At 38.7% G+C, this 19,813-nt stretch overlaps 1 protein-coding gene across 2 annotated transcripts in view; it reads left to right on the plus strand.

The window, feature by feature from the left end:
• The window catches only part of nrp1a (neuropilin 1a), an 89,165-nt gene extending 73,420 nt beyond the window's left edge, over positions 1-15,745 (plus strand). The window contains exons 11-17 of one of the 2 annotated variants that reach the window (XM_062991184.1): positions 5,270-5,380; positions 5,737-5,784; positions 6,846-6,989; positions 9,300-9,577; positions 9,972-10,068; positions 10,254-10,307; positions 12,119-15,745. In XM_062991184.1, coding sequence (XP_062847254.1) covers positions 5,270-5,380; positions 5,737-5,784; positions 6,846-6,989; positions 9,300-9,577; positions 9,972-10,068; positions 10,254-10,307; positions 12,119-12,405 — 1,019 coding nt within the window. In that variant the 3' untranslated portion in view covers positions 12,406-15,745. The remainder of the gene's footprint in view (positions 1-5,269; positions 5,381-5,736; positions 5,785-6,845; positions 6,990-9,299; positions 9,578-9,971; positions 10,069-10,253; positions 10,308-12,118) is intronic. The other variant, XM_062991185.1, reaches the window with a different exon arrangement.
• Positions 15,746-19,813: the final 4,068 nt, after the last annotated feature.

A 19,813-nucleotide genomic window follows, 5' to 3' on the forward strand; every position in this document is an offset into this window, starting at 1 on the left:
ATATTCTAATGTTTATATGCCAATGTTTTTCTCTTTTATAATGGTCTGCCATTCATGTGTTCATGTTGTGAAGAGATACTAAAGTAAACAAGCCAGCGAATCGACAACAAATTAAAGGGCATGTAATTTAAAAATGTAAAACAGCTGGAACACCCACTGTGTGGTTCTATCAGCCTTTCCATAGAGAGAGATAAATACAGATGTCAATCGGCTGAACTTGAGCAGATCCACTTGAGAGGGTAGAGAGTGAAATCCAAGGGCTCGGATTTCTTCAGGATTAGCACAGTTGTCTAACAGATGCAACATCAAAGGAGGTCTTCTGCCTAAATAAGCAACAGTCTACACCCTTCTTAAATCACAGTAGCCCTCTCCAAACTGGAGGTGATTTAAAATTACAGACCCATCTGCCTTTCATGATTCCACTGTACCCCTCTCTGTACCCTTCTCTAAATGTTAATAAAGTACACTTAACATCTTAAGTGTGCTTCTTAAGTTTAACTCAAGAGCTAATAGCCTCAAACAATTATCAAGTTGTTGACAGACATTGTATGACAAAAGTTACAAGTTAAAACATTATAAGTCATCTTTTAAGTTTGGAATTAATTCACCCATGCATCAGACTTGGGCGGAAATTGTGGCTCAAATTTGGCAACAATTAATTTAACTTTGTAGTTTGCCAAGTTTATGTTATTGATAGCTTTGCTATTTAACCTCTACCAGGGTGGTGTTTCACATTGCAACAGTTAGATCCTAAATATCTAGCTGTATGCAGTACAACTATGTAATCTGACTACAATGTATTATCATGAAAATATAGCAACTTCGTTCAGGGTCATCCACAAATCATGCTAAGATTCTGCTTCTTTACAAACCCTATTTATTACAGAATAATAAAGTTACCTTCCACAATAAGCAGTTGAATTGGTAACAGATGAGGGTATCGTGTAGGGGAAGTGCGGAAACCACTGTTGAATGTGTGTATCTTTTCCACATGGGCTATGAATTACTGGAAAACTGTTGTTACTTAACCAAGTTTACCACTGCATCAAGAAATGCAACCTAAAGCTTTGTTATGCAAAGCGAAAGCCATACATCAATTTTATGCACACATGCCAGCAAGCTCAGCAAAAGTTGAACCAATGACTTTCTGATGACTAGTCCAACATCTTATCCACGGTGCTACCACTACTTGTTTATTATTCATTATTGTATTTTATTTTACAAAATAACTCTTCCGAAAATGGGGTTTGTATGCTTTGTATGCTTCCTAAATTGCTTATTAGCATAAAAATAATCGACAATATCTCAGCCTGACCACACCCACATTTCTGGTATGACCAGAAAATAGTTCTTCAATTTTTTATTTTTTTTTATTTTGTCAAGGTAATTGCATCAGGTCTGTCGATTAATTTGTTTTTCGATTCCAATTTTCTCCCCTCTTCCCTTCCACTCTCACAGTTTGAGCTTATTTGCTTTGTTAACAGAACGTTTTGTTGAGAGAGCGTTAAGTGGATTTACATATTGGCTTTCTTGGAATTGCAGAAGCTGACTTATGTAAGCTCCTACCGAGGGCCTTAGCTGGATAATAGCTTGTTTTCACTGGCAAAGCCTATGTACATGCACTCACAGCACACATACAGACAATTCAAAACGATGTATAGAGTCAATGTCTGCCTGTCTCAGATACATACAGAACTAAAACCACAGGTAACCACTCAGCTTCTGAATACAAAGTACGTTGAAATAAACAAAAATGCACACCCCTGGGTGCTAAAAGTATCTGCTAGAACAACTGCTGGGTGCTATGCTGTAGCAGAAGGCTTTTAATCCACATGCAGTGATAGAAAACGCCTCCAGTAGATAAATCCTCTTTAAAAAAGATCATTTATTTTCATGCTGCATAAGAAAGTATGGATAGTATGTATGTACAAGCATTAACAATGTTAAAGAATATTAAATAAACAGTAAAAAGTATTTAGTAACAATATTAAATATGTATGTGGGGCGTCAAGGTGGCTTAGTGGGTAGCACTGTCGCCTCACAGCAAGAAGGTCCTGGGTTTGATCCCCAGGTGGGGCGGTCCAGGTCCTTTCTGTGTGGAGTTTGCATGTTCTCCCCATGTCTGCGTGGGTTTCCTCTGGGAGTTCCGGTTTCCTCCCACAGTCCAAAGACATACAAGTGAGGTGAACTGGAGATACTAAATTGTTCATGACTGTGTTTGACATTGAACTTGTGAACTGATGAACCTTGTGTAATGAGTAACTACCGTTCCTGTCATGAATGTAACCAAAGTGTAAAACATGACGTTAAAATCCTAATAAACAAACAAACAAATATGTATATATGTAAAGGTTGGGAACTTAACCAGTGCTACATTAAGTGTGCAAGCCCATTGCCACTGATATTAGGGGATCCAGGTTTTGAATCTCAGCAGTGCTATCAGCCGGTCAGGCATCTGCATGGACATGATTGGCTTATGTCCAAGAGGCAATGGCCAAAAAAACCTAGCAATTGGGAGGTGCACTTGTCAATGCTCTCTTTGTGCCGGTGTGGCTAATCGGGAGATTCGGGAGGATTCCCGATGGGCCGGCTCATGTCAATCTCGAGTTTGGACCGGTTGTATGGGAAAAATAATTTTGTCACTTATCTAATCTTCCTCTTGCATTCATTCATCTGACAGCGCAGCCCCTACATCGCAGTACTGTAGATTAGATGGGTTCTACCATCTGAGGGAATTCTCCCCTCCCAAATGTTTAAGTTGGTTAGGCCCACGAGGCGTCTTTTCTGGAGCGCCGGTAAAAGTAAATATAGCAACAGAATAGCGCAAACCATCAGTCTGAGTTTGTGGTGATGGAGGGCAGGAAGAGGCCAGGTGGAGCCGAAAAGGCCAGGTTAAAAAAAGAAAGGCGTTGGAAGAAGATGCTGCCAAATGTGCCAAATTAACAGACCTGTTTTCCAGAGGACAGGCCCCAGTTGCAGCCGGTAAAGAGAGATACGGAAATAATTTTGTATTGTCACTGCAAGGCTATTGCGCAACATTTGCAACGTCAACTTAGTGTAGTTTTATTTTGTAGAACCCAATACACACCATCAATCAGAAATATCCAGTTTCAAGCTGAAAATAATAAACATAATTTGAAGTGTAATATATTAAATAGCCTAACTCATTAATGGAATGTTTTTGTTCCGACGCTACTGTACTGATGATCCCGAGGAGGCCATGGCTACTGAAGGGACAGGTAGAGGATAGTCTAACAGAGTTATTTAAACTAAGATAGTTATTTGTAATGTAAAATATAATGTAGAGAATATACATGCTATATGTTAACTTGTTCAGACATTCAGAAAGATGTCAGCACGATAGCCTAATTTATTTTAACAATTGCCTAAATCACTATCAATTTCAGACCATCATAATATAGGCTAAATTGTAAAAAAAAAAAAAAAAAAACTTCAAGCATGTTGTTATTCAGCAAAATAGGCTAACCCTTAATGAAATGGGTTTTTTTTTTTAGCCTCAGAGCAGCAGATAAGCCAGTCTGATCCTGCTGGTGAACCGAGTAGGCATGGAGAGGCCAGGACTACAGAGACAGGTAGAGAGGATAAAAATTAACTAAGAAAACTATTTTATGTAACAAGTTGCACATGAACAGATGTGATGGATAGATTCTAAATGATACCGAGACATTCAGAATGCTGAAAATGCATTAAAATTAGCCCAAATGAAATAGGTAAACAGGAACTCTTGGAGGCCTTCATGTTAATGTACACAGAGAAGGAAATTCTCATGTCTATAGACAATGACACCGTTATTAATAAAGTTGCAGAAACCAGTGCACTGCTTAGGAGGCTTTTGATGCTGTAGGTAGCCTACTAAATATGCGTGTAGTGAAGCTACTTAAGAGTTTAGTGTAAACCTAACGATAGAGCACCTCTCTGTTGGAAGACAAATGCAATTTTAATTTCAAATTATTTTTATTTCAACTTATTGCTCCTGTACAAATGTAAATATGTTTTCATCTTTATCACCTTTTTTTACCTTTTAAATCTGATTTAAATTTGAATTAAACATGTTTAAGTGAAGTGTTTTCTGTTAACTTATACCAACATATACCTGAACTTATACCCAATAAAAAGGCATTGTAAGAGCTAGCTGCTGTTTGATTTATTCAAATTCCTCCTCCTTGGAAAAAGTGGGCCCTGTGCCGGTCCAAAGCCCAGATAAAAAACGGGTTGCATCAGAAAGGGCATCCGGCTTAAAACTGTGCCAAGTCAGACCAGATCCACTGTGGCGACCCCTAAATATGAAAGAAGCCAAAAGAAAGAAAGTAAATCATATATGTAAAATAAAATATGTGTAAAATTACATAAAGCTTTCTTTCTCTTCTGAAATTAAAATACATTTGATTTGCCAAGACCAAAAAGGAGCTTAAAAAGTAGCTCACATGTAGTTATTTCCAGTGCCTTCAGGACATTTAGGTTTTTTAACACTAATCCTTAAATCCCCCTTAAGTTTTCCTGTAATCTGTACGTATTTAGTTGCTCAACAGATGTATGATTAGCATGTGGGTTGCATTAGGTTTGATGCAATTTCCAGTAAAATGGTAATGTTTTCCACCAGTTTATTTATTTATTTATTTACGGTTGCAATATTTAATTTTGTTTTGCACTCTTCATGTCATGTTTTAATAGCTGTTAAAATTTGAGTTTATATCCTAATAATAAAATGATGCCCCTATAAATCCATCACCATGTTCTTGGTTCTACACCAGCTGCATTTTAATGTTGGAACCAAACTGATTTTGCCGGGCCAGAGCCATCAGTGTGACAGTGGAAAGGCTATGTTTTCATCCCTAGATTTCTTTTCCACCTCCTTTTAAGTTGGTAAAACTCTGGAAGGCTTATATCTGCTCATTACAAGTTGTGAGTCGACAGAGGGGATCCGTGTGTGAGCCTCGGCAGTCAGAGCCCACAGACAGCAGAACTCACATATAGCTAATGAGAGGCCCGACTCTGCCTTAGACTAACTCAAAGACCAAGCTCTGGGTGGAGTTGCCCAGGCTGGCAGGGCCTTCAGGAACCAGGCCAAACCTCGGGACCTAAACACGCATGCAACAGCCCATACGACAAACTGAACTGAGCAGAGCACATTACAAACCTGTAGTGGTATTAGCTTTTGATCAGTAGTAGTTGTAATTTAAGTGTGCTACTTAGTATTTTTTAATTAATGTACTAATGCACTGTACCCTGTCTTTATATTTCTCCCTAGCACCCACTGTGTCACCGACCCTGCCCGCTCCTCCCACTACGCCATCTGACGAGTGTGATGACGAGCAGGCTAACTGTCACAGTGGAACAGGTGATGACTACGAACAGCCAGGTGCTAACTGCAGAGCCTGCGCCTTTCCATACTTCACCTTGCACATTACACAACTGCTATGCTTTTACTAACCATTCAAACCTTGTCTATAATGCAATGTGAGTTAGCTGGAATACATCCTCTATACATTGCTTAGTCTTGCTAAGCTTATAGCGCAATGCATGTTTTTTTTTAATCCCATGAACAGATGCTTATGTGCCTTTGCTCACAGCACACTGCTAACCACCAGTGCAAAGTGATTTAGTGATTTTTGAAATGCAATTTTAAATTGTGAGCTATTCTCGAGATGTATGTGTTGGTAGGGATCTCCATTTATTTCCTGCACTGTATATGATTTCACTTTGTCCTGTGCACAGGAGGAACAACCATTCCTGAGACCACTACACAAATGGGCACAGTACCAGGTGAGAAAGACTATTTGTATTGCTGCTGTGTACCACTATTCCTCATTCTTTTGCCCTACTGTCATATTTTGGTCCTATTTTCTGTATCCAACATTACCTAGAAAAGGACCAAGCTTTGTAGTTTTAAATATAATTTGTGTAATAGTATTATCCTTATGTACTGTCTTGATGTTAATAAGTGTAATTAGAATGTTGCTCATTCAGCATTACTCCAAATTGCCAGAAAATAAACTGCATGCAAATAGATAAAACCTGACTAGCACAGCAAAGCCAGATCTAATTAGGTTAGGTTAGTGTATTCGGTTGTGTTCATCTTTGGAAAAAATAAACATATGTGTGTGGCCTGCATGTTAATGAAGAAAAGATCTGTGTTCCATCCCGTCTGAGGCTGACTGGCTGTGTGAACCAGTCGAAATGTTTTGGCCTCGTGGTAAAACTCCTTCATGCCCAGTGTGTTCCGCTGCTTCAGTCCAAATCCCCTTGAGATGGAAAAAAAGAAATACGTTTTTTAATTGGATGGTGGTATTTTTGAGGAACTGTGGCAGGGAGCCTTAGCTGTGGTTTTTAATGGGAAATTCTTTCCTCTTCACTGGGCAAATACTCTGCAGAAGCCACTTCGAATCCTCACGTTATTGCATTTCATACTGTCTGGAGAGTGGCGATGATACTGTTTGCCTTTTATGTGTTTTTTTTTTCTCCTTGTCTTTATTTTACACTCTCATTCTCTGGTTCTCTCATTTTTACTGTCTTGCTTTTCGACACAAAGGAAACTGTGCTCTGTATTAAACAGCCCCAATTTCAAACCTATTGCCTGTTTCTTTAATATTATGCACATTCTCTGTATGAATATCACTCCCAAGATTCTCTGTCAGCTTTTTGCAATTTGTACCATTTTATAAGGAACCGCTTATTTTCATGGTTTGTCTAATTTGTGGCATGTTCCTCTACTGCCCTCTAGTGCCAACCTGTTGTGTGATAGAATTACACAATAAGTAGTTATAGTACTTTATGGGATAGTAAATCTGAGTAATGCTGAGCATCCATGTTTGTGTGTTTTGTAGCGTTTCTTTGGTTTGCGTGTGACTTTGGCTGGGCAAATGACCCCTCGTTTTGTGGCTGGATGTCTGAGGAGACTGGTTACAGGTGGCAGATTCAGTCTAGTGGCACTCCCACACTTAACACCGGTCCCAACATGGACCATACAGGTAATAAACACACACATATAGAAATGTCAGTATGTGTATTTACAATGACACTGATTTGGCACACTGGATACCAAATATGTAATGCTTTAGCCCCTCATAACAATTAACATTTATCCAAGTTATTATGTGTCAGGGGTGAGCTGGGTGGCGCTGGATTTTGTGTGCGCATGACTTTCGTAAGTGAAGTCCAAAGGTGCAGGAGACGTTTGGAGCCTTGATGTTAAGGTTTCTATGATATTTCATTATAGGCAAGCTGTAGCCTAATGGTTAAGGTACTGGACTAGTAATCAGAAGGTCGCTGGTTCAAGCCTCACAACTGAAAGGTTTCTGCTGTTGGGACCTTGAGCAACCCTCAATTGCTCAGACTGTAATTAATGTAAGTTGCTTTGGATAAAAGCATCTGCTAAATGCCGTAAATGTAATGTAAATGTGTCTTCATACTAGTTGCATGGTAGCTTAAATTTTTTGGTATTTGACAGACGCTTTTATCCAATGCACCCTGTGACTGAATACAAGCCAAGCAACAGTGGCAACCCCTAATGCCTAGTTCACACTACACGATTTTTGGCCAGATTTCGCTCGGCGACTGGTCGGCGATTGATTTTCCGGGTCGGGAGCAACTCAGCGTTCGCTCGGCGATCAAAACTCGGCTCTCAGTCGCTAAGTGTGAACTATCCAACAACTCGACCCGACCGGCTCGCCGACCGCTCGGCGACTGGATCAAGTTTTCTAGCAAGCCAGATATCTGATCTCAGATGTACGACTGGAAATGAGTGACATGTCGAACAGCCAATGAGAACGCAGGATACAGCGTGAGGGGAAACGCAGGAGAGGATATAGTTTATATCAGGATACACCGGCACACACACGTTTTACAGTATTTCTGATTTGGTCCTCTACAAAACATAACACCCACGCTGCATTACAAAATTATTAATTAACCTCCAACTTACTACAGAACCATCTATACTGTTTGTGTTGCCAAATCCACTCAGATTCATTTATTTTCCTCTTTGATTTTACGCTGCACATCAGCTCACAAACTTTGATCACTCGCTACTTGTTGACGTGCATTTTTGGACGTGGTATCATTAAACCATTGGTCACTTCTCGTGTTTGTTCTCGTGACTAAACGTAGAGAAGCTCACCTGCGATTCCAGTTGGTGATGGATCGTGTAGTGTGAAACCCCCGATCGCCGATCAGTCGTGTAGTGTGAAATATACACTGACTGAAAGACTCCCGAGTGCAAGAGATTCAGTTGTGTAGTGTGAACTGTACAGCGACCTGACGACTGGGAAAGTCGTGTAGTGTGAACTTGGCATTAGTGGTGGGGCTTTAACTAGTGACTTTATGATTACTAATCCAGGACCTTATTCACTGAACAACCACAGACAAGATACTATTCAAACTAGAGACTGTTTAAACCCTAAATCTGGTATATTTATGCCTGTTTAAAAGCAATTTTTGAGCTTGGATACAGTACCAGGTACTGATATTTGGGCAACTGGAAAACTGTGTGTAGAATGCGCTGTGTGAATGTGATCCACCTGTAAGGCCAGGAATAGAGTAACATGACTGGTCAAAAATGGCGCAATGTTGTTTATACTTTCATACCGGTGAGGAATAAGATGGTAAGATCAGATCTTAGAGACTGTATATACCATATATTGCAGTGCTTGATAGGACAGAATGACCAAAATTAACCGTAAGTTATTTAGTAACTATTTTGGGGTAAAATTGTTCTGCCTTAACTGAAGGACTTTACACATTGGTTCATTGGTACACATGAATAGCATGCAAAGTGAAGAATCCATAAGTAAAAAGTAAAGTTGTTGAATAAATTAACAATCGTAATTTAAAAGAGGTTTACGTTCTAACTTCTGCAAGGCTTAAATTAGTCCTTAGTACAAACCAGAGTATTTCAAAAGACTAAGCTAACAAACTGGGAGGGTGTGTGTGTCTGCTACATTTAGCACTTCAAACAGAGGACTCTAGCCACATATCTCTAATGACTTTAAGGCCATGAACCATTATTCAGATCAACACACCTGCAGGAGAAAATTAACATTCCCCTTCTGAACACATGAGATAACAGAAGCCCAAGATTGATCAATAGTCAAGACATTAATGCCACCCATCCCCCACACACAGAGCAGACTATATTCTACTGTATTTCATCTTTAAATTGTAGTGGTTTCGTAGTGTAAATAATGCTCTTGAAATATCAGCATATGTGTAGATATGCTGTATGAATATGTCTAATTAAATATGTTCACAGCCCTTATAAACCTGGTACTGTTTCTTTGCAGGTGGTTCTGGGAACTTCATCTACACTCTGGCGACTGGAGCTCAGGAGACAGAAGTAGCACGGCTTGTGAGTCCGGCAGTTACGAGTCAGAACTCAGATCTGTGTCTCTCCTTCTGGTACCACATGTTCGGCTCGCACATCGGCACATTGCACATCAAGCAGAGACATGAGAGCGGCCGGGAAACAGCCGATGTGCTGCTCTGGACCGTCAGTGGTCATCAGGGTAACCGCTGGAGGGAGGCCCGAGTGTTCCTCCCACATTCAAGCAAACCTTACGAGGTATGTGTGTCACTTAAAAGAATGCTTTCACATGTAGTTTAATTTCTATAGATGTTCTATTGCTTGGATAAATAACTAGGGCATGTGTGTTTTCTTGCATGGATGCTAGCATTACTACCAAGTAATTAAAGCTTTGACCATCAAGTAGTGATGAAATCTCTATAATCAAACCAACAGCACGGTTGCTCTTAATAACCAGCCATCCCTAAATTATCTGAGATTTCTGATGATGTCAGTTATTAGTTATTGTGATGCATTTATTCATTTTTAAAGTTTATTTTCTCCAATATGGCCCTTAAATATTGTCAGCCTATGTCGTGTTGCCCTAATTAGCATACAGAAATGGATATGTTTCCTCAGAACTGGCAAACCTAAGATTTTCTGTGTTTGTTAGGTGGTAATTGAGGGTGTGGTGGAGAGGAAAAGCTGGGGAGACATTGCAGTGGATGACGTTAAAATCCTCGAAAATCTTAACATGGTCGACTGCAAAGGTGAGTAAACTTGCCTAGAAAGTTCTAGTAATCATTTGTAATACAAATTAAAATATTTATTGATCATATACAGTACGTAAATCTGCAGCTACTGTTATAGCTGTTAAACTCGTTTAGTTTAGCATTGTCTGTTTCCAGCATAAAAATGAATCCAACTTATTCTGTCACATTCTATTTATGTGTAGACCCAGATGTTCCTACAGAACCCATGCTCCCTGAAGATAACATAAATGAACTCAGTAAGTATCCTGGTTAAATCGACACCACTTGTTGGCCTAGTAGTAATATTGAAAAAGATGTGTTCCATCTATTAACATTGAAAATAACTTTGCTAGACTGTGCTATGCTAGATTTAACCAAAAACAAAACAAAATCAGGCCTTTAGACCATTGACATCCTCTCTAATCTCTGCCCAAAGACACAATGCAATATAGCATTATGATTTTACGGTTTGGTTCCAGGTACAGGAATTTCTTTGACAGAAACACATCAACATCTACAGTAAATTTGTAGCAAGGTTACCATGAGACCATGCTTGGTTAAATCCAAAATCTGCATTTACAATAAAGTATTTAAATTTAAAGTAGTTATATACAAACACACATTGTTTACATGTAGTTTAGTATTATAATGTTACAGCTTGGGAGGATAACAAATTGAAAATATAATTAGACCCTACCAAAAACAGGACAGTTAGCCTTGTGAGTAGAGTTTTGGGCTATCAGTCAAAAGGTTGAGAGTTCAAATCGCGGCTCTGCCATGCTGCCACTGTTAGACCCTTGAGCAAGGCTCTTAACCCTCTTTGCTCCAGGAGCGCTGTACAATTGCTGACCCTGCGCTCTGACCCCAGCTTTCAAGCGAAGAAAGAATTTTGTTGTACTGTACAACTGTATATGTATATATGACAAATAAAAGCATTCTATTCTATTCTATTCTATAAAAGTAATTACCTGCCAAGCAGAAGCAAATCAAATATTATTATAAAAGTTATTCAGATGTTCCCATTTTTAATGTTCCAGAATGTAATGTAATGTGAACTACTGAGAACATAAAATAATTAACATAGGGCAGTACAGGGCAGTGTTAGCTCAGCGGTTAAGATACTGGAAATTTGATGGAAAGACTGCTGCCAAGTTTCCATTGCAGGGTTCCTGAGCAAGGCCTTTAACCCCCAAATGCTTGCATTGACATAAATTATTTATCACTTTAAAAATCAGTCATCTCACATATACTTTTAAATACACCAGGATGTAGAAGCTATACATAACATATAAACAGTGCTTCATAGCGTCTTTACATTAAATACATTAAAGGGGCAGCTGTAGCCTAATGGTTAAGGTACTGGACTAGTAATCAGAAGGTTGCCGGTTCAAGCCCCACCTCTGCCAGGTTGCAACTGTTGGGCCCTTGAGCAAGGCCCTTAACCATCAATTGCTTAGACTGTATACTGTCACCGTACGGTAAGTCGCTTTGGATCAAAAACAAATGACATCACCTTTCTACATTGTCATCTTCCAATGCATTTTCCCCTAGTGTCATCCCAACTTTTTAATGCCATCAGCAATGTTTTTGGTTGAGCGTGTAGCCACTGATGCACCACTGCTTTCACATCATCATCATCACATGAAAATCTTCTTCCTCTTAAAGCTTCTTTGAGCGGTCCAAAAAGGTGGAAATCAGATGGTGTTAAATCCAGACTATAAGCTCTCTCTCAGTCTCTCAGACACGACCAATAACTACTACTCCCGTCCTCACCATTTCCAACAAAAATATAAAAGTGCGGAAATTTTTTGAAGTTCCCTCAGATTTTCTGTTTAATATCTAAACACTGTTTTCTAGAATTTCTTTCCAAAAGTATTGCTTACAGATTTGTTCTGGGGGTCTATAGTATGTACAATTCAAATCAGGTCTTAGTGAAAGAAAAACTTGCATCAGAAAGGAGAGAGTAGTCCAGGTCTAATATCTAATATCTCTGCCATCTCTTATTGTAATATAACCCAGGCAGTCTTGTTCTCTACAACTAATCTTCTACATTTTTCTCCCCCTTTAGTTGTAGACATCACTAACTACCCAGATATTGTTGAGAACAATGAGATCACAGGAACAGGGAACATGCTGAAGACTCTGGATCCCATCCTGATCACCATCATCGCCATGAGCGCCCTGGGCGTCTTCCTTGGGGCCATCTGCGGCGTGGTGCTCTACTGTGCCTGTTCGCATGGCTCTATGGCAGAAAGGAACTTATCTGCCCTGGAGAACTATAACTTTGAGCTGGTGGATGGCGTCAAATTAAAGAAAGACAAGCTCAACTCACAGAACTCTTACTCAGAGGCGTGAGGTGCCAACCAATGACAGGACACCTCTTTCTCAGGGAGGCGGGCTAAAAGGGACTGCCAGCGCACTCCCACTGGAGGAGGACAAGGCTCTAAGGTTCTGTGAACCAGCGGGAGAAGACTTGGGACTGAACCATGCTTTTCTCAGGAGCTGCAGTGAAAAGAACCTACCAGTAGGCGGACACTGTGTACAAATACTGAACACGAGGCAGAAGAAAATGAGAAACAAAAGAAAATGTACAGATGATTCAGATTATTTTAATTTTTTAATTTTATTGTTTTGTATTATTTTTTACGTTTCTCATTTCTACAATCGGATGCTGGTGTTGAGACCAATATATGAAAATGTTATGCTTATTTATCATTTTTCTTTGTCTGGGAGGAAAAATCATGTGTTGAAGTTATTTTGTTTAAAAGAGATATGTGTATAAAGAATCCAAAATGAACCAGGTCTGATAGGAGCACTGGTATTTCACCCATGTTTGGGCGAGTATCTGAGGGTATGGAACTGATCCAACTCTGTTGCATTTCAGCTACGGTTCAGCCAGTGCCTTTGGTACATCTTTTTTAGCAGCATTTGTTGATTTTGGAGTTTTTTTTAGTTCAGGAACAAATCAGACAAACAAAGTTAAGAAAAAAAGGATTGATCATATCTGCAAAACATGATCTGGTTTATTCATTGCGCTTTAATGTTGAGAGCCCACATATTGTACATAAGTTTTAATATATTTTATTGCCCTTTTTTAAACAAAACTAGTAAAGGACAAAAAAAGAAGCTGCAGTATCCCTTTTTCCTTTGATTGTGTGCTGTAAATACAATCGTCTGACTGTTTTGTGGAAGTGAAAACCTGTGCTAATTCCGTCTTGTTTGATTAGTTCATTCATCATTAGTTGATGCAGCTTATCTTTAAAGCCAGCAGTTTATTAATCCAGTGAACATACAATCAGACATATACAGAACATGTCCAAATAACACACACTCCATACACACTTTAAAAACTTTTGTTGTCTACTTTTCTCCCAGTATAGTCATTGCCCATTTTAACTACCAGCGAAGTCTAGCACACTGTATGATCTGTACAAACATGGGAGCGTGACGGCTAGCATGTGCTTCCTCTGAGACATGTAAAATCAGCCACTGTATCTGTTCAAACTGTGACTTATGCAGGTTGTAACTGTCCCATGTATAAACATGAGCTCACACATGCCCGGTTTGGATAGTGCAAAAATGCCACCCTATTCACCCAGAATTTACTCCAAATGAAGGTGGGTGCTAACTGCCCTCTGTATACATAGGCGCTCGCACGATTGATTAATGTCACTCTGATTAATAGCATCTTTACAAGCTGCAGCTTGCAACATCAATAGGTAGATCAATTGCTTGGAGAAGAGTGCCTCCAGATTGTCCGGCTTCACATGATTTATAGGGAAGACAGGAGTGCTCTTCTTCCCCTCTAGCCCCTCTAGCTGCTGGTCATGAACAGTTTGTTAAGAAGGTGAGAGCTCTTGAGCTCAGAAAGGCTTGGTCTTTCTTTTTTTATCTCTATTTAGCAGGTCACATCTATTTGGTTGGATGTCTGCATTTCATTTATTGGTTCATTCATCTTTGTATTTGCATTATGATGGTCAGGGTCAAAGTGGGTCCAGGGAGTATCTGAGGAGTACTGGACACATGGATACAGGGTTACACCTTGGACAGGGCACTGGTTTATTGCAGGGATGTCTGCACATCACATTAAATAAATAAAAAATAAGAAAAAGAGAAATAAACTGATACTCATTCATCTTACACTGTTCTCTCATCTTAATGCACTTTGTTGCCATTGGTCTTGAATGGGAGGTGCTTACAGAATGGTGCTATATACTTTACATTTGGTGAAACATTGTAGCACATCTCCCATTCCCATTAAACTGCACTCATTTACATACATCACTCAGATGCTACAAATGGCCAAATTATCAGAATTATCACTATACCACAGGACTGCTGTCCCACACCGAGGGGGCCTGTAATTCACACTGTCACCATACAAACAACGTACCATGAAACTGAATCAGCTCTGCATTTTAACACACTCATTATCTTTATATATCTTTATAAAGCAGTGGTGCAGTGGGTAGTGTTGTCGCCTCACAGTAAGAAGGTCCTGGGTTCGATTCCCAGGTGGAGCAGTCCGGGTCCTTTCTCTGTGGAGTTTGCATGTTCTCCAAGTGTCTGTGTGGGAGCTCCAGTTTCCAACCACAGTCCAAAGACATGCAGGTTAAGTGAATTGGATATTTGTAACTACCTACCTGTCCTGTTATGAATGTAACCAAAGCATTAAACATGATGTTAAAATCCTAATAAATAAAACAAAACAAACAAAAAACTATATAGCAATTGACTTTAAGAAGTGAACAGATTATGAAGATCTGACTGCTGACACAAAAACAGACAACACCCCCATGTTGGGTCATCAAGAGAAATTAAAGCTCAGCAAGGACCTTAAACACTAGAGCTTTATATCACATGTAATACATATTAAACAGGGCTTCACATCACACACACACACACTTACATACACACAGTTGTACTAATACACACTAATATTCACACAAATATACATTTACACTCCCAAACTCATGTTTTAAAAGTTTCTTGGTATGTTTCGTGCTGTGCTGTGATGTGTTCTGTGGCAATCACATTCTCAAATTATCGCTCACCTCATTTTCATCAATCAGATTACAATGCTACATGTTTGTTAGCTGAAGCTAAAACCGGACCAGCTTTATTTAGGTTTCATGAAGAAAGCATACTGTAGCATCAAGAAAAAAAGAAACAATGTTGCACTGATAGATATATTTAAAGAGGTTTATGTGTTTATAGCGTTCATTTGTTTAAAAAAAATAAAAATTAAAAAATCCGCTTTTAGTTTTTTTTTTTTTTTTTAAGAAACAAGACAGTGTTCATTTTTATGGTTAGGGAAATGTTAAAAGATTCTGAAATATATGGTTATAAACATGTTCATAATTAAAAGGTATTTAAATTTCCTATAGTAAAGTTCCCATTTATCTAATTACCAGTTTTTTGTTTGTTTTGTTTTTTACCGTAGTTCAAATTTGTGACGATTTTTTTTACTAGATGTAGAGGGACGAAGAACTTTTATTTTCAATACTGATTCTGTAATTGCTGTTCTAGGAAGAAAAAAAACAGAATAAAACAGCAAGGCCTTAAAATTGTCAATCAGTGTTTTGTATTTCAGCATCTTCATCATGGAAATAAAACCACTAACGTCTACTGTTTCTGATCAGCTTAGATCAGCCAACATTCCAAAGATTCAGATTCAATAAATGTTTTCCTAAGATGTGCTGTATGTGGTTGACTTTTTTTTTTTAACTATATACGGTGCTTACATGGTATAAATCTCAAACCCATTGTAACATTATGATTATGAAAAGCTTAATGCATTTGGAAAACATTGAGTATATTTTAAGATGGCAGAGTATAAGAGAAGTTATCGCTCAGCGATAAAGACATTGGACTCTTAATTGCAAGGTTGAAGATTAAAGATCTGGCAGACTGCCACTGTAAGACCCTTAAATAAGCTGCTTAAATTATATCCCTAATTGTTTTAAAGTATTTTAATGAAAATTAAATTCTACTGCTAATGTTGTGTTGGTAGCTACAGGGACCTGGGTTTGATTCTTACTACAATTTGGAGTTTGCTGTTAACTGCATGGATTTCTGCCAGGGTACAAGCCTTTGAGAAAATATCTGTAAACCAAAATGGCAACAACAATGAACTGGGGTACAGTGTTGCACCATTAAGCAAAAACCCACATAATTAATTAAGGCTAATGCTTACCAGTTCTTATAGTACCTCTATGTTTTCCAAAATGTTCCTGTAAGTGACTACTCTACGTTTCTTTAAATGTGAGTTAGTAAATGTACAAGTGAGGGAGTGACTGATGCCCTGTAATACACAGTTACCCTTTTTAGGTTCCCCACCCTGTATGTAATGTTCCCCAGTAAATAAGTAGTACAGCCCCTTCAGTCCACAGTGTTTTCCCAAATTATAAATGATCAGACAGACATATAGGGGTTTGACATTTCACACATCACATTCTATAACAGGCATAATTGCATGTTTTTGGCTGTGATTGATTGGTAAATTACTCCAAGCCAAACTCCATTATTTCACTAAATTACCTGCTGTCATAGTAAATGTGAAAAAAAAACATATATTAACCGTCCTTAAAAAGAAAAACACTCAAACCCTAAGATTTATTGGAAGTGTCTAAGAGGTAATTGTTAAGTCACATAATGTTATTTAATGATAATGGTACTTTTTGTTTACCAAAAAAGGAAAGAAATTGCCCCCTCTGATTGTTTCTGTTATTGTTGTTTTTTCATACTTTGTTTTAATTAGGCAATAAGGGTGGCACAGTGTCTAAGTGGGTGGCACTGTCGCCTCACAAGAAGGTCCTGAGTTCGATCCCCAGGCTGGGCAGTCCGGGTCCTTTCTGTGTGGAGTTTGCATGTTCTCACCATGTCTGCGTGGGTTTCCTCTGGGTGCTCCGGTTTCCTCCCACAGTCCAAAGACATGCAAGTGAGGTGAAATGGAGATACAAAATTGTCCATGACTATGTTCGATGTAACCTTGTGAACTGATTAATCTTGTGTAATGATTAACTACCGTTTCTGTCATGAATGTAACCAAAGTGTGTAAAACATGACGTTTAAATCCTAATAAAACAAACAAACAAACAAATTAGGCAATAGTTAAAATACAAAAATAAAATGTAAGGCATCCAGGTGGCGCAGCGGTTCTGCTTACACATCAGCAGCGAGTTTCTGAACTCCCCGGTTCGAAACTCGGTGTTGCCACCGGTCGGCTGGGCGCCATCTAGCGGGCATAATTGGCAGTGCCTGCAGCAGATACTAATTGCCCACCGTATCTGCAGGGTGGGAGCCGGACTATGTGTGGGTGAGTGGGTCTTTATACGCTGTGTAAGGACCCTGATTGGTGGAAGAGACGCCTGTGCATAATGCATGGGTGAGAAGAGGAGGGCTGTGCACGTGTCGAAAGAGGCGTGTACAGCGACGTGCTCTCCTCGGATGCAATCTGGCATCTCTCAGCAGCGGAAGACAAAATTGAGTGTGCTAAATCGGGAGGAAAATGGGGAGAAAATGCATAAAATAAATAAATAAATAAATAAAAGAAAGAAAAGAAAATTTTAAAAAGAAAATTTTAAAAGCAGTTTCTGACATGTATTTCACATATATTTCAGTTAAGTCCAGGTTGCATACTCCGTTGCCTCACAGATAACTCAAGTAGCCAGAATAATGCCATTACTAAAGCAACAAACCCACGTAGCACAATTCAACAAGTGTCCTTCCACTGCAGCCACAGCTGCGACACACATCAAAACGCATCAATAATAACATAATAAAATGACAATTATCGCTCGTAATTACTCAATTGAAAGTGGCGAACGAATCCTTTTCCCTGTTGTGACAGGCATGATAACTTCGGGGTTGCCCGTCCTTTCTTAACGATGTCCAGCTTTTCTTGAAAAGTCCGTCTTGAAAATGGGTTTGTAAGTAAATCTGCGACCAAATCAATTTCTTCTCCCCCTTCAGCCATTGTGGGTTGATAAAACAGCTTAAATGAAGAAAAATATATTTTCGCGTGTGCAAGTCACTACAGATAAAGTTTGTTAAATCTGACACTTTATGTTCTTTAACCATCCAATCAGAGGACTTAAAATGCCAAAGTAATTGCACGCCTGCTAGATGGCCTTGACTCAAGTGAACCGGATCACATTATTGAGTGACTCAGATTAACCCGAGTCCATAAAATGAACCGAATTTACCACCACTAATTTAGAGACGTTTTGCAAGGTACAGTGGGCAAAGATTGCCAGGTCAAAATGAAAAAGACTGAATGATAAACGGTGTCATAAAATCAAAGGTGCTTCAACAACGGATTAGTTTAATGTTGTGTATATTTATGCAACCACATGTTTGTACGCTTTGACTTTTAAAGGTGGAAAAAGTTCTGAAATGGTTAATCAAGGTCAATTTTTTTTCATTACAAAAACCTGGCATTGTAACAGTGTGGACTTTTTAATTTGACTCTATCCAGCCCTTTTAAATGTAAAAGATAACATGACATGTACAGGGCCAACAATCTGACTATTCTTGAAAATGCTTCTATTTTGCATTTTTCTCAAATTTAAAACAATGTTCTTTATTAGAAATCATATCACTAGGTGATGCCTGTAAATGTAATGAGTTAAACAAGTTTCTGATGAGTAGATCAAATTCATCTGCTCAAAAGTCATTTAAGCACTGGCTTTAATGGAAAGTGTAAGATTCAAGGAAGTCTGACCATTTGGACCTGACATGGTTAATTATTTTACAAATGTGCTTACTTGCCAAAACAGCCTAGGCATTAGGAGGTTCCCTGAAATAAACCGAATCAGCTGTTTTTTAAAGCAATAAGCCACGAGAGGCCGTGCATTACTGTGATTGTGAAAACTTCTTTCCCCGTGCTAAAATCATAACAGTAATGCACGGTCTCGAGTGTCTTATTGCTTTTATAAAACGGCGGTCAACATAAAATATAATAAATACAACAATGTTTAATTCATAAATTTATTTATTGTGTATAAACTTACAATAAAGCATTCTTCCGCGACGCAAAATAGTTCGATTAACAGTGTTGCTAGGCAACATGAGGGCGAAAATAACATTAATTTTTTCTATTCAGTGGCGTATTAATATGGAATGATGTGAGGTGGTCCTAGGTGTGCGTTTATCGGGGATTTTACAACGGCTTCGAACGCGGCTCAGCCAATCAGATTTTAGGACCGGAACCTAGGACCTATCCGTTTTATAAAATTCATTTTTAAACACCATACTCATCTCTTAGCCCTTTTAAAAAAAACCTGTACTGACAATGTATGACCACTAGGGGGAACCAGATTGTTTTAAGTGAAACGGTCATTTTTTTGGACCAAACATTCAGTAGGCTAATATTGAAGTGTTTAGACTGTAAGTAATGGCATACATTTAATAAAATGTAAGAAATTACCATATCCTTATTCCAAAAGCCTCAATATTTTTATCAGCTGGGCTACAAAAGCGGTTGACTTCACTGCAAATGCACCAATGAAAGGGAATGTCCAAAAAGCTCATAGTCAGGTAGAGTGTAATTCCATATGGTATTCAGATGGACACAGAAATGTTAACAGCTATAATCAATCATAATCACTAACAAGTCCTTAGGAGGTCATGGCAGAAAATGTCTAGCAGTTGTGAAGTCCTTGACCAAGGCTATTAAACGTCAGTTACCTAGGTATAATTTTATATGGTAACAGTAATAAGTTGCTTTAAATGAATGCTATTGCTAAATGCTTTAACTGTA

Source organism: Trichomycterus rosablanca, chromosome 3 (assembly GCF_030014385.1).
Source record: "Trichomycterus rosablanca isolate fTriRos1 chromosome 3, fTriRos1.hap1, whole genome shotgun sequence".
NCBI lineage: Eukaryota > Metazoa > Chordata > Actinopteri > Siluriformes > Trichomycteridae > Trichomycterus > Trichomycterus rosablanca.